This window comes from Microchirus variegatus (assembly GCF_963457635.1).
Source record: "Microchirus variegatus genome assembly, chromosome: 15".
Lineage (NCBI taxonomy): Eukaryota > Metazoa > Chordata > Actinopteri > Pleuronectiformes > Soleidae > Microchirus > Microchirus variegatus.
In genome coordinates this window covers 19,876,077-19,889,004 of record NC_139816.1, presented here as the reverse complement: position 1 = coordinate 19,889,004, position 12,928 = coordinate 19,876,077, and the positions used below count along the sequence as shown (strand labels likewise).

At 41.1% G+C, this 12,928-nt stretch overlaps 1 protein-coding gene across 1 annotated transcript in view; it reads right to left on the bottom strand.

The window, feature by feature from the left end:
• The window catches only part of prkdc (protein kinase, DNA-activated, catalytic subunit), a gene marked incomplete at both ends in the record, with an annotated part of 35,185 nt that extends 28,785 nt beyond the window's left edge, over positions 1–6,400 (bottom strand). The window contains 20 exons of the mRNA XM_083901956.1: positions 140–259; positions 350–436; positions 1,054–1,213; positions 1,336–1,445; positions 1,592–1,741; positions 1,866–1,988; positions 2,065–2,114; positions 2,450–2,618; positions 2,713–2,877; positions 3,074–3,220; positions 3,321–3,478; positions 3,567–3,597; positions 3,716–3,771; positions 3,881–3,980; positions 4,309–4,421; positions 4,501–4,609; positions 4,731–4,805; positions 4,894–4,998; positions 5,086–5,162; positions 6,244–6,400. Coding sequence (XP_083758082.1) covers positions 140–259; positions 350–436; positions 1,054–1,213; positions 1,336–1,445; positions 1,592–1,741; positions 1,866–1,988; positions 2,065–2,114; positions 2,450–2,618; positions 2,713–2,877; positions 3,074–3,220; positions 3,321–3,478; positions 3,567–3,597; positions 3,716–3,771; positions 3,881–3,980; positions 4,309–4,421; positions 4,501–4,609; positions 4,731–4,805; positions 4,894–4,998; positions 5,086–5,162; positions 6,244–6,400 — 2,262 coding nt within the window. The remainder of the gene's footprint in view (positions 1–139; positions 260–349; positions 437–1,053; positions 1,214–1,335; positions 1,446–1,591; positions 1,742–1,865; positions 1,989–2,064; positions 2,115–2,449; positions 2,619–2,712; positions 2,878–3,073; positions 3,221–3,320; positions 3,479–3,566; positions 3,598–3,715; positions 3,772–3,880; positions 3,981–4,308; positions 4,422–4,500; positions 4,610–4,730; positions 4,806–4,893; positions 4,999–5,085; positions 5,163–6,243) is intronic.
• Between the last annotated feature and the right edge of the window lie 6,528 nt (positions 6,401–12,928).

Below are 12,928 nucleotides of genomic sequence, written 5' to 3'. Positions count from 1 at the left end.
ATTCAATGATATTTCTAATGTGGGGTGTCTAAAGTTCATGTTCCAGCTGTAATGAATGTAATCAGAAATTATACATTTGTATATATCATTTTTTGTGTGTGACAGCCCTACATCCAACCACCAAAGAGAAGAATTGCACCTCCAGAGCAGGACAGTAGGCCTTGATGTCCAGAGCAACAATGTTGTGGTGCAGCGAGAGGACGAATGTCAAGCAGGACGACAGCAGTTCATCTTTGTACTGCTTCATTCTCACGCACACCTAGAGGGAAACCATCCGTCACTCACTTTATTGTGCACATAGTGCTGTTATTACATAATTCACATAAAACACACCAGAGAGACTTCCTACCTCTTTTCCAAACTTTGAGAGGAGTGCAAAACAAGCACTTTTCACTGAGTCACTCTGAGGGGATGTCGAGCTTCTTAGGCCAACTCCCTGGTCAGAAGCAGATTTACATTATCAAAGTGAGGAGGGCACTGCACAACTTATCTGTTCAATTTTGCATTTATCGTGCTGTCTGCAGGGCTGTAATTCTGGTGTTTCCACTCGAATATGAAGACCATACAATGCTTGATGGACTTGAATGACTCTCACTGGCTTTGATTTGCTCTAAATTCACTACAAACCATGTTGGATTGTGAAAACACAGTCAAACATTTACAAATATCTATTTTTATAGAAGTGTTGGGAATGTTGGAATATTAAATTTGTAAAATGTCAATTGTGACAGCCAAATCAACAAAATGGACGACATTAGCCTTGTTTCGACCAAGTGGAGCGGTTCAGTACAGTACAGGATGTATTTTTTTTGCGTTTCCATTAGGTATAGTACCAAAATAACCAGCCCCAACCATTCCATTCTTTGGCACACTTCCCCTGGGGTACCAGAATAAAATGGCAAGGTATGGTCAGGGTGGAGCTCGACCAGCTATGTGGCCATCAAGCACAAAGTTCTCAGTTGGAACACAAGCCTAACCCAGGGCTTTACCATTCCAAACTGTACCGTACTGTACACAGCAATATACAAAGCTTTGCAACACTAGCCATGTTACCTGGTAGTACATGATTCTCTTGGCAATTTTCATGGTGACAGAGAGCAGCTTGTAGAAGCCACTGACAAGTGGGTTTCGTATGGAGTGGAGGATGAGTTCATGGCTTAGGGGATACATCCAGGACTCGAAATACTCCACATGTTTGGTTCGCAACAACTCACTGCAGAGGAAGAGAAACAAACAACGTGAATTTCACCGTCATCCCGTCAAACCAGCTGTTCACTGGACGAGATCAAAAGCGCAACAAAGAAGCAGCGGGTGCTTGTGTTGTGTCTGTATCACCTGCAGAACTCAACCAGGTTGATGAAGGCAGTGAAGTCTTTGACCCTATTGGGCAGCAGGTGAGCAGTGGGGTCAGAAGAGGGCAGGGCGTGGGCTGTGTCGTCTGGAGCCTGAGAGACAAGGAGACAATTACAGGAGGACCACTAGGATTTTCATGCATACTCACCACTTAAAAACCAAGGAAAGGTGATATAAACAGTATGAACTGATCTTATACACAAGACATATAGATGGTATAGAGGATGTCTTATCTCACCTCCTCTCCTGTGGCCACTTTCTGCACAGACAAGTCCAACTTCTCCACAATTCTGAGAATCGATTTCACCAACTCATCATAGAGGAGGCGGCTCAGCGACACGAGAGCAGAGTTCTGACTTTGATAAGCTCCATCCAAGAACCCTGAATCCTAGACAAAGCAAGCAAAACAAAACTGTTAGGTGTTTTTTTTACACAGCCACATGCATTTTTCTCATAGGTTACACATGTGTTGCTTAATACAATACACCATACAGACTATGTCAAACATGTACCTGTAAACGATCACAGTCTAAAAGTCCTTTGAACAGACCAAGGTAGTTTTCACTCGATGGAACTTTCCACTTTCCAGTACGAACTTGGGAGGACTGAGAGTTATCTTTTCCATCTTCTTTGTTCTTTGAAAACAAGGACACATTCTATGAGTCACCGTTATACATAGGCATCTGAGAGATATGAGAATTTGCATCTGACCTCAGGGAGGATGACGGGTTTTGAACACACTCGAATCAAGCCCTGGTGCACTGAAAAAGAAGTTCACCGTAAATGTACGCACTGCACAAACAAACGTTGAGATATAACTGATTTTAACACTTCTTAATGATTTCAATCAGGGGCAGAACTCAATTTATGATCATCTAACATTTATCATGATAATTATGAGCATATAACCCAGACCCAGAAGTATCGAGTACATAAGTGCGTATAGTAAACACACATTTGCACTGCATTCTCACTTTATATGTGATGCTATATAACACTCAATCTCAGCAGGTGCAGTAGTAAAATCAGTATCAGCCTCTCAGCATCATTTTCACTTCAATTTGGTTCAGACGCACTGCGCTCATGATCGACGTACCCACTGAGCCAATTAAACTCCACAGCACAGGTCCTTTAGAGGCTATGGCCACCAACACCTTCAGGATGGACCTGCAACAAGCATTCTGCATCCTGTCGCCGTACTGAGGGTATGTGTCAATCTGCACCACAAGGAGACGCTCGAGGAGAGGCGTGTACACTTCTGGGACCTGAGGGCACGGATACAAAACAGGAATTCAAACAACACACATAATGTAATTAGTGGGCAGTTAACAGTGGGGGATGTAGCTGTGTATTTGTCACCTTGTCCAGGTGAATCAGGACGCTGGCTATGGAGTCCAAGAAGCTGGGCAGCTGGTAGAAGCTTTCGTCCTCGTCTTCAGACTCCGTCAGGTACATCTGCTTACAGCGCTGAATCAGCTCTGTGTACATCAGGTCCACGTCTTGTGGGCAAACTTTCTTGCACGGCTTCAAAGGAAAATGATATTTTTTCAGCATATCGTATCACTGAACATGAAGAAAAACAGAAGCTCAAAGATTCAACTTAGGTTTTGTCTACTGGCTCGTACAGGACACCACATGCAAATTACACAATACTTATAGAGAATAAACTAGTACAACTGCACTACAACTGCAGTCACAGCAAACAAAGCAGGACACGTACAGCTGCAAAGAATCCGTATCCCCGAATGGCGATGGAGAGCTCTTTTTGTGTCGAATCCATGGTCTTTATGATCCCGCAGAACTTCTGCATGAAGAACTTCAGCTTACTTTTATGCTCCTCCGTGTTTTCAGCCACCAGCAATGCAACCTGGAAAACAATCACAGCAGTGTTGTTTGATTTCAGGATGAATGAGGCTTTGTTGGCTCTGTCGTCACTTGCATCCGTGTGTGTATAAGAAGCCATTTACCTGTTTGAGGAAGGCCTCAAGTGCAGAGTAGCTCGTCTTCTTCACCTCAATGTTGATGTGTCCGCAGAGCTTGGACATAACGTCAAACAGAGTCTTGTAGTGATCCATCAGGCTGCTGCTGAACTGGGATGCATGTCTGGCTAATAACTTCAGTCCAGCTGCATAAAACACAGAGTCACAGATGCTTTTAGTTTAGTGCAAGGAGCTCTGGCTTCATCAATTCGCTGTGGAGAAGGCAGGTCTTACCGCATGTGACAGCATAGCGAGTCATTGTGATCTATAAGGGAAAAAAAACAATTCCTTATTTTCTTCCCGAGTATTATTATATTAAAGTATTCTGATATTCTGACACCATGTATCGCTGTATGGTTTTGATCACACTATTTGACATTTACCTGGGGACAGATCGCCTTCAGAGCAAACTGAAAAATCTCTTTACATGTTGCTGGATCTACAGGACAGGAGCACACGTCGCACGTCATAGAAAAACTGAGAAGCCTTGTGTTGTACATGACCTCACTGAAAAATAAACACCAAAACACACACACACACACACAAACCTTCTTCCATGGTTTTAGTGAAGTTGACCATTAGAGCAGTGATTCCTCTCAAACATCCAGCAACAACACCAAGTTTTGGTTCCTTTGTTAAAGACATCATCTGAAAAACAACACACACACCTTCGGTTTACTAAAGAAGTATACAATTAGGATGTTACTGACAGGTGGGTCATGGACATTGCTGCTGCAAAGAATTGTGGGATGGCAGCATTATCCCCTTTCTTTTCTTAAAGGATGGTTCAGTGTGCATCCTATGTTAAAGGAGATAAGGAAGCATTGAAGTTCCTTGTTCAACTCTCATTATGGCTTTGACAGCTCCAGCATTTGAATTGCTTGGTTAAAGTGGTCAAAGTGCTTACACTGGAAAGAACAAAAATGTGGTCTTCATTTGATCTATGATTGACCGATTAATAATCTGAGCAGCAAACCTGGTCTTTCAGCTCCCCTAGATAAGCTTTGTAGAGTTTGTCAGAGTTGTTGACCATCTCACTAGGATGAACCTCTCCAAGAACTCCCAGCAACTCGTAGATCGTGGCAAGAACTATTCCAAAAAGAGGAAATAAAAATAATTACCATTTCAGTAACTGAAAGAAAGTTTTCCCTTTCAAATAAACGCTTACCTGAGTCTGGTAGTTTGGCCTTCTGACAGAGCTCGCCGTAGAATTTGACAAACATTTCACCGATTCTGAAATCGGCAGCGACACTCGAGGCCTTTGTTTTATGGAGAACCTTTAACGAAGAAAAGTGCCAACCAAAAGTCATATACAAAATAACAATATGAAAATATGCTCTAGTCAGTTATCATAGGAGGAGGAACAGGAAACGCACAACATTGCAAGAGAAAACCAACCTTAATGAGAAGCTCCAGCACTGAAGACCTACATTTAGCCGATTTGTCCTTTACATACACAACCATGCACGTGTCCTGTATTGAAAACAGAGAATATCATACAGTATGTATGAAAGTGTGTGTGCGTGTGCATGTATGTAGACACAGTCTGTACATTACTCACTCTTATGTCAATGGCGTATGTCTTCTCCCAATCTTGGACTCTGGTCGAGATGTTGTCCAAGAATGTTCCCAAAAGTAACAGGATCTTGACTCGAGTGTCCTTGAGCTGCGAAACACAGGTCTGTGTCAAAGACATCGGACGATTTAAAATCACAGTGTCGATCTTTCATTAGACTGGCTCCATGACACCCACCTCATCCGACTGTGTGGACTTCCTAAGGAAGCTGAGCAGACCGTAGTCCTTAGAGAACAACAAGGATGTCTGTAAAACTGCAGGGAGGAATCATATGGACACGTTATTACTTGCTTTTTTTCATTATCCTTTATGTGATTGCAACGCATAGTTGATTACCAGACAATTTAAGTAATTTGTCAAACAGACAAGGTGTATCTCATTGTTTTATGTTGTATTTAAGCTGTAAACCATATATTAACAATGGATGTCGTCTTTCAGTTTTCTCCCTGAAGCCAACCCGGAAGAGGCAATATACTGAAGAGTTGCCAGTATGTATAAAGTATAGAGTATGTAAGCATTTTCCTGAGGAGTTAATGGTCTCAATTGCTAATTTCTGCTAAATTGCTAAAATGGGAGTTCAGATTCTTGGGTGACATCATTTTCAATTGTCACTTGATTTAAGCTTCCGATCACTTGTTGAAAGTAGTTTTTCGGGCGATTTGACTCTCTTAACTCCTTCCACTTTTCTCACTATACAGAGAAAACTGTTTTTGGGGGGATGGGGGGGAATCATCTAACTTTAAATATCTCGATATATTGCAATGTGTCGTATAATAACTCCTGTATATGTATCATATGTCGCCATATTCTTGCCACTACACATCCTTACAGCAATGTGACGCTTTCAGGTGCACATTTTCAAAACTGACTGAAAAGGGCGCCATTGTGCAAACTGCACAAACCACTTTTTTTTCTTCTTTTTAATCTACCAGACATCAAAAGTGTGCATACAGTACACTCACACTACACAACTGCAGTGAAGCCATGACAAAAGCCTCTCATACGTCTAATGCTACTGCGACCTGTGATTTGTTCTTCAGACTCACGTGGCCATGAGTTACCGCCCACCACTGAGTTTTGGCGGAAGATGCAACCAAAATAAATAGAATTTTAAAGAAGTTGTGAGCATTTTTTAAATATTTATCATAAGACGAACTGACGGGGAGCTTCTAAAAGTGCTTGAACCGCCATATCCTCTTCTGAATGTGCCGCTCATCAACAACAAAGGCGCATCTCAACCTTAAAGCTGTCAGACCGTGAACGGAGTTTGGTGCCGATTCAAACCCGTCTATATGAACTAACTGAGGAGAGTGCGATTGGACTTCTGAGTCTTACCCAGGTCATTCTCGGTGGACATGCACTCGTGCCCCAAGTCACCCACTATATCTTGACATGTCAAAGCCGCGGATCGGCTGTCCTCGTCTGAGAGAGACTCGTGAAGTTTGAGGAGGAGACCGTGAATCCCTCCACTTGTTCCGCTGAGGGAAGACATCACGACACCAACTTCACCTCCCCGAGAGAATGGACACTCCGAACGGACTCAGAGGTGACAGAGGAGTCTGTGCACAGTCATTCAGAATCACATCAGGAACTACACAACAGGATCAAGAGGATACCGGAAAATACAGCCAAGAGCTTCAAATTAAAAGCTCCTTCTTCCCTTCCTGTCAACTGTAGACTAAAGTATAATCCGGTTTTTTTACATGAAAAAACGGAAACAGCGCCCCTTTTTCCTTTTTTCTTATTCAACCAAAATACGGAAATACGAAAGAAACAAAACAAAATAACGGCCAAATGTGTTTTTTGCAAATTCCCCTTTTTTGTTTTTCGTTTCTTAATTCTCGAGACGGCGACTGACAGACCGGAAGCGGAAGTGAAGTGTAAAAACTTCAAAATTAAAGCGTGCTAATTTATTTTCATACAGATTATATACCATTCTATTTATACACTGTAATGTCGTACATTTATTTTTGTGAAAGGTGAAACTATAACAGCTGGTTGTTTGGGAGAAGGACATGTAGGCTATAATTATTTTTTTTATTATTATTATTATACAGCAATCAAAATGAGAAATTTTTATTTTTTTATTTTTGGTTTAAATATTTAATATCATACTGTTTCACAATAATGGCACATATCAACAAAACTTCACCTGTAGTAAGTAGCCGCCTACCATTGGCAACTACTACAGCAATCAGAATGAGGAAATATATTTTTGGTGATTTTTGGTGAATTTTTTAAATATTTAATTTCATACTGTTTCACAATAATGGCACACATCAACAAAACTTTACCTGTAGTAAGTAGCTATCTACCATTGGCAACGACTACAGCAATTAGAATGGGAAAATGTCTATGTGTTGATCGCGAAAATGTCTGCACGCTGTAGTAGCGTTGCGAACATTTTCATGTAGACTCCATACCACATGGTGGCGGTAATGCACCAAATGGTTGATTGCCAACAGCGCATGCTCATCCTCACGCAGGTGAACCAATCAGCTGATGGCCGCTGATTGGTTCCTCCTCCTATTAAAGTTCCTTCAGCAGCATCCCCTTGTTATTGTTGTTACCGTGGAGTTTAATTTGAAGGGGAGTACACACGTGCTGCCTGCCGCAACTCGAAAAAGACGCGAAGAAAGTCTTGAAAAACAAAACAACAACTAAAGAAGAAAATAACTTGAACTCGAATTACAGAAACAAAGAAAGTTCCAGGAGGAGGGAACTTGTTGCGGCAACAATGCACAAAATCGTTGTTTGTTTGCCAACCGCCATTAACCTGTTGGCAAAGAAGACTACCTGGCGTTACATCAGACGCCAAAAAGGTGGCCTTCCGGTGCATTAGCTAGTGTACGCAGAAGGAGCTCCGAGATGGCGTGTTCTGACCTGGTCCAGCCTTGTGACACGTTCAGAATGGTGAGTAACTCTTGTTAAGTTAGCTTAATGCTGAATTATATTCTCTTTTAACTTCTTCCCGTTCACTGTCGGCTCAATTCTGACTTAATCTTAGCCATTTGCTGCATTTCAGCTTTGGTTCAAGCTAGGTGTCATTGTAAGATAAATGTTTGGCGTACTGTTAGATAATTATTTAGCCTTAGCTCAATGTTGGCCAAGCAGTAGCGCTAGGCGATATGGTCTAAAAAACAAAATCCCCGATTTTTCTTTATACATAAATGTATACCAGATTTTCGATTTTAACCCTTTATTATTATTCACGTTTATACACATACACACCCAAACGAGTGACTCGCGAACCAGACTCTCCTGTTAAATACTAAGATTTTAGACATTTCACTGGTATTTGACAGATTACGCAACATTATTTAGGATAGTTGAGTCTTTTTAACTGATCTATAGTTCGGCACTGTTCGGTTTGATCCTTGTGTCGATCCTTTCAGTCTGATACAGTCACATACAGCAGCAGGGTTTATGCAGCTCGCCGCTTGATTAGCGGTGCTGCTGTCCCTGAACGCACCACGGTGCTATGTTAATTCACTGTTGCGTTCATGGTCATTACTATTGAGTTTTTTTCACCGGAAAGATTAATTTGTTTTTTTATTACATTAAATGTGTAAAGGCAGATTCAGGGTTACACGTTTGTTTAGATGAATAAATAAATATGAATAAACTTTTTTATTTAAAGGAGCAACCTTCCGCTTCATGCTCACGGAGACCTGGTCGGACCCGTCATTTGCAAAAGCCACTATGGAAGAAGGTGAGTGACGTCGTTTTTTTAGTTTTTTTTTTTTAGAAACAATTCACTACATCAGTGAAAACCTTAGGGACCTTAAGGAAGTATATCATATTCATTTATTCACAAATGTATAATATAAAAATGTTTTGGTATTTAAAAACTAGTGTGGCTGTATTAGCTACTTACTGTTTTACATTTGAACTTTGAAGGCATTACTTAAACCTTAATCCTCTTTATTCTACAGTCAATTCTGACTATGTACGTACTCTATATTGAACATATTCGAGGTTGGCTACTGGACTAAAACATTTTTTTGTTTGGTTTTCCCCCCCAGATTGGTCGTCATGAAGACATTCAATTTGTAGGTGTCAAATTAATCCTGGGTGTCCGCCGTGTACCCACTCTCTCGGCCACTTGGCCTACATCTATGTGTATTGTTACATGGCCACGATCTTTCTCTTCTCCTGCTTTCCACCTGTCAAATAGCTTAAACGGAGCATTTGCCACAGGTTGGCTTTGCATGTTCCTGGTTAATCTGGTCCTCCTTGGTTAAATTTGTCGAACTGCTGAACGAGTGATTTGAACGAATGAGGTGACTGATGCAGTGTATGAAGTTCTCTCTTGTCTGAAAGATGCTTAGTGTTGAATGGTGAGTGTGAGTGAGTGAGACTTTGACTGACGTTAACCTGACCTTTAGACCAAGACAAGACTAACTAGTTGAGATTCTGTTCAGCAGTTCACGTTAAAGTAGATGCATTGTGAAGATGGGTTGTAAATACTAACATTTCCTTTTTTAGGTTCCGTCGACAAGTGGTGAGTACATATTTTCTTCTTTGGGGAGCTAGGGTTTGCAGAGTAGGGAAATGTACATTTTGTTGTTTTTCATACCTTGTGGCCAAACCACTTTCTTTCCAACTTTCGGACTTTCCGTCAAAGTAAGTAACACCAGGCCTACGGGCTCATTGCTCTTCTGGCCGCCGTGCCGATCTGTCTTGTCCTGGCCGTCTTGCTCATTTTAATGAAAATGTTTCTAAAAATAATGTAATTTGAGGGATAGTGATGGAGGACCAGATCTTAAATTAGGTGTAAGTAGATAGTTTAATGTAAAATAAATTAATGTTTTCCCTTGTACTCCATGTCACAAGGTTTAGGCTTCTTGGCCACTGTTCCATTTTTATTTTCCATTGTGGCCATTAATCAACTGTTAGCCCTAGTACGCACAAATAAATCCTTGTGATCTACAAACATAGTCTGCTGTCCCGCAATACAAGTCGGCAATGACGGCCGTCTACCCTCACGGCCCATTTGTATTATTGGACTGGCTGTGCGCGTTTAGAAACTTTACATGGATGCCAAGCGCATCCATGTTGGTAAGTAACTAACCCTAACCCTAACATACTTTCCTTTGTCAGCGCATCTAGAAGAGGAGCACCGACATCCGTGAATGTCCAACTTAATTAGATTGCGTTTTAGTTTAGTTAAAACTTGGTGGTAAGAGCAGTTTGTTTTTTTGTTTGGCCGCTGTGCCAATACTATACCTCCTCTGATCTTTTTCACAGCTGTCTATTGATTCTTCATGGCTATGAAATCTGTACTGTCATGACTGTATTTGCCAGTTTCTCATCTGTTTGTTTCCTACGATGTTTTCCTGGTTACTGTATGGAGTGTGAGTGATGACTGACTTGCCCTGACGTTAATCTGACATTTGAACCAAGACCAACACTCTTTATTGACTTTACTGGACTGACTTTGTCTGTCTCCCTCGTCTCTCTGGTCTCCTGTCTCTGTCCTCCGTTTGTCTGTCTTGTGTCTGTTTGTCTTATCGTCTTGTGTCTGTTTGTCCTGTGTTGGGTTTAGTCAGGGTCTCCACTTAAATGCCTGGTTTTAATGTTGATTTAAGAGTTGATTATGAAGCTAAACTTTGATTTATATGCAAGTGTAGTCACATTAGATTTCAGCCCATGGATAATGCTATGAAATAATTTAAGCCTGGCTCTTGTTGGCACACTTTTGTTGCCTTTGTAGTCACTAACTGATAATACTAATAATTAATTTTACTTATAAAGCACATTACATTTCTTTTAAAAGAATCTCAAAGTGCAACTAAACAATAATTCAATATTGATGCTGACTTGTCTCACTGTCTAGTTTATTTCCTTCTAAAGTCTGGGGTTGAACCTTTCTGTGTTCATAGTCTTTTTGCGCGTTATGTTGGGAGGCCTCCCAGCAGGGGATTTATGTTCCCCTGCAAAACCATCCGTTACTCGTCTTAGGGATGCAGGCCTATTCTGCATAGTTTATTTCCTAAATGGGATTGTAGGGTTGCAGGTTTAGAGCGCGTTTATTTCTTTAGAAGGACACAAGCCTGGCAGTGAGACAACTCGGATTATTAAATAGAAGGCTACGCCAAATATCTTTTGCTGTTACAAATTGTAACATTTTATTATGTGGGCTGAATTCCAGGAGTCCTGATAAGAGAATCAGACAGAATTAGTGAAGTGTACCCTCTTGTAGCAGGAGTGAGCAGCTGCAGCTTCTACCTCTTATTTGCACAGCTGGTGATAGGACTTTATGGCTTGCCCAACGTGGGGGTTTTGATGGAACATAGGGTAGACTTTCTAGCTTGTAGAGTCATTAGGACGATGCTTAATTAAACGATTAAACGATGCTCATGTCTTGGTTGGTTGCAGGAGAAACTTCCATCTCCACTGTCAGTGTAGAACAGGAAAGGCAGGTATAGTTTAGGGAGGGCATCCATAGGTGGACCCCGACTGGTTGTGAGGACCTGTTGCACTTGACCAGGTGAGCTACATGAAAATTGTCCCTCGTTTTTTCTTTTCTTTTCTTGTAACTTATCAAATTCTGCCTTGTTTTGTAGAGACGATGAGGGCTACATCAGATTTCTGGATCAGAGGACCCCATGGTGGACACCAAGACCTGGAGAAGACCCTGCTATGATGAGGACCTCGCCCCAGATGATCTGATCCTTCTGTGATGAGGACTTCACCCCAGATGAGCCAACCCTTCTACGATGAGGCCTCTTTTCCATGGGATGTCTTCAGGTACGTTCTTTCAGATAGTACTCAAGTTGTTTAATCCATTCCCCCCCCCCGTGACTTATCAAATTCTGCTTCGTTTTGTAGAGACGATGAAGGCTGCAGCAGATTTCTGGATCGTGGGACTCCATGGTGGACACCACAACCTGGAGAAGTCCCATCCTGGATTGCTGCAATGAGGACTTCGCCCCAGATGAGCGACCCTTCTACGATGACGCCTCTTTTCCACAGGATGTCTTCAGGTATGTTTTTTCAGATGGTTCTTAATTTGTTTAATCCATATTTACGTAATACTAAAGTGTGCTGACTCCCTTTTATTTATTTTTAGATATTGGACCAAACTGAACACATGACTCAATGGCTGCTACATCACTCTGCCCAACAGGACATGGACACTGAGATGTTTTTTTTTTTTAATGGACTTTACCATCTAAAGCCAGAAACCCTGTGCAATTGAAGTCTTAAACTTTATGCACTGCCATCAGCCTTTGAAGTCGCCAACTAAATTGTAATTCAATATTGATGCTGACTTGTCTCACTGTCGAGTTTATTTCCCTCTAAAGACTGGGGTTGAACCTTTCTGTGTTCATAGTCTTTTTGCGCGTTATGTTGGGAGGCCTCCCAGCAGGGGACTTCTGTTCCCCTGCAAAACCATCCGTTGCTCGTCTTAGGGATGCAGGCCTATCCTGCATAGTTTATTTCTAAAATGGGATTGTAGGTTGCAGGATTAGAGCGCGTCTAGTTTCTTTAGGAGGACACAAACCTGGCAGAGAGACAACTCCGATTATTTAACTGAATGTTATGCCAAATGTTACAACTTTATTCTTTTGACATGACAAATTGAAATAAAACCCTTTTATTCTTATGGCTGAATTCCAGGAGTCATGTTTAAAAATCATAAAGAATGCGTTAGTGTTGAGACTTTTGTGCAAGTAATCTCTTGTAGCAGGAGTGAGCATCTGCAAACTGAAAACAAATTTTAAAAAATTACGAAAATGATTTGGTTTGATTTTGTTTTTTTTATAAGAAATTAAAAAAAAATGTCACAAGAAGCTGAAAAAACAGATTACTAAAGATTATCAAAATGATGATGGTGATTAAATTTGGTAAATGTTACAGACCTGATTAGGAAATAACTTACACACAACAAAGTTATGTTAAAACAAATATTATGCCTTTTTACGGGCTTATCATGCTTCAAAAATAGCTGCTGGAATTTAGGGACTATTTCCCTAATCTATTCATTCTTTTCATTCTGTTTGTTTGGTCCAGA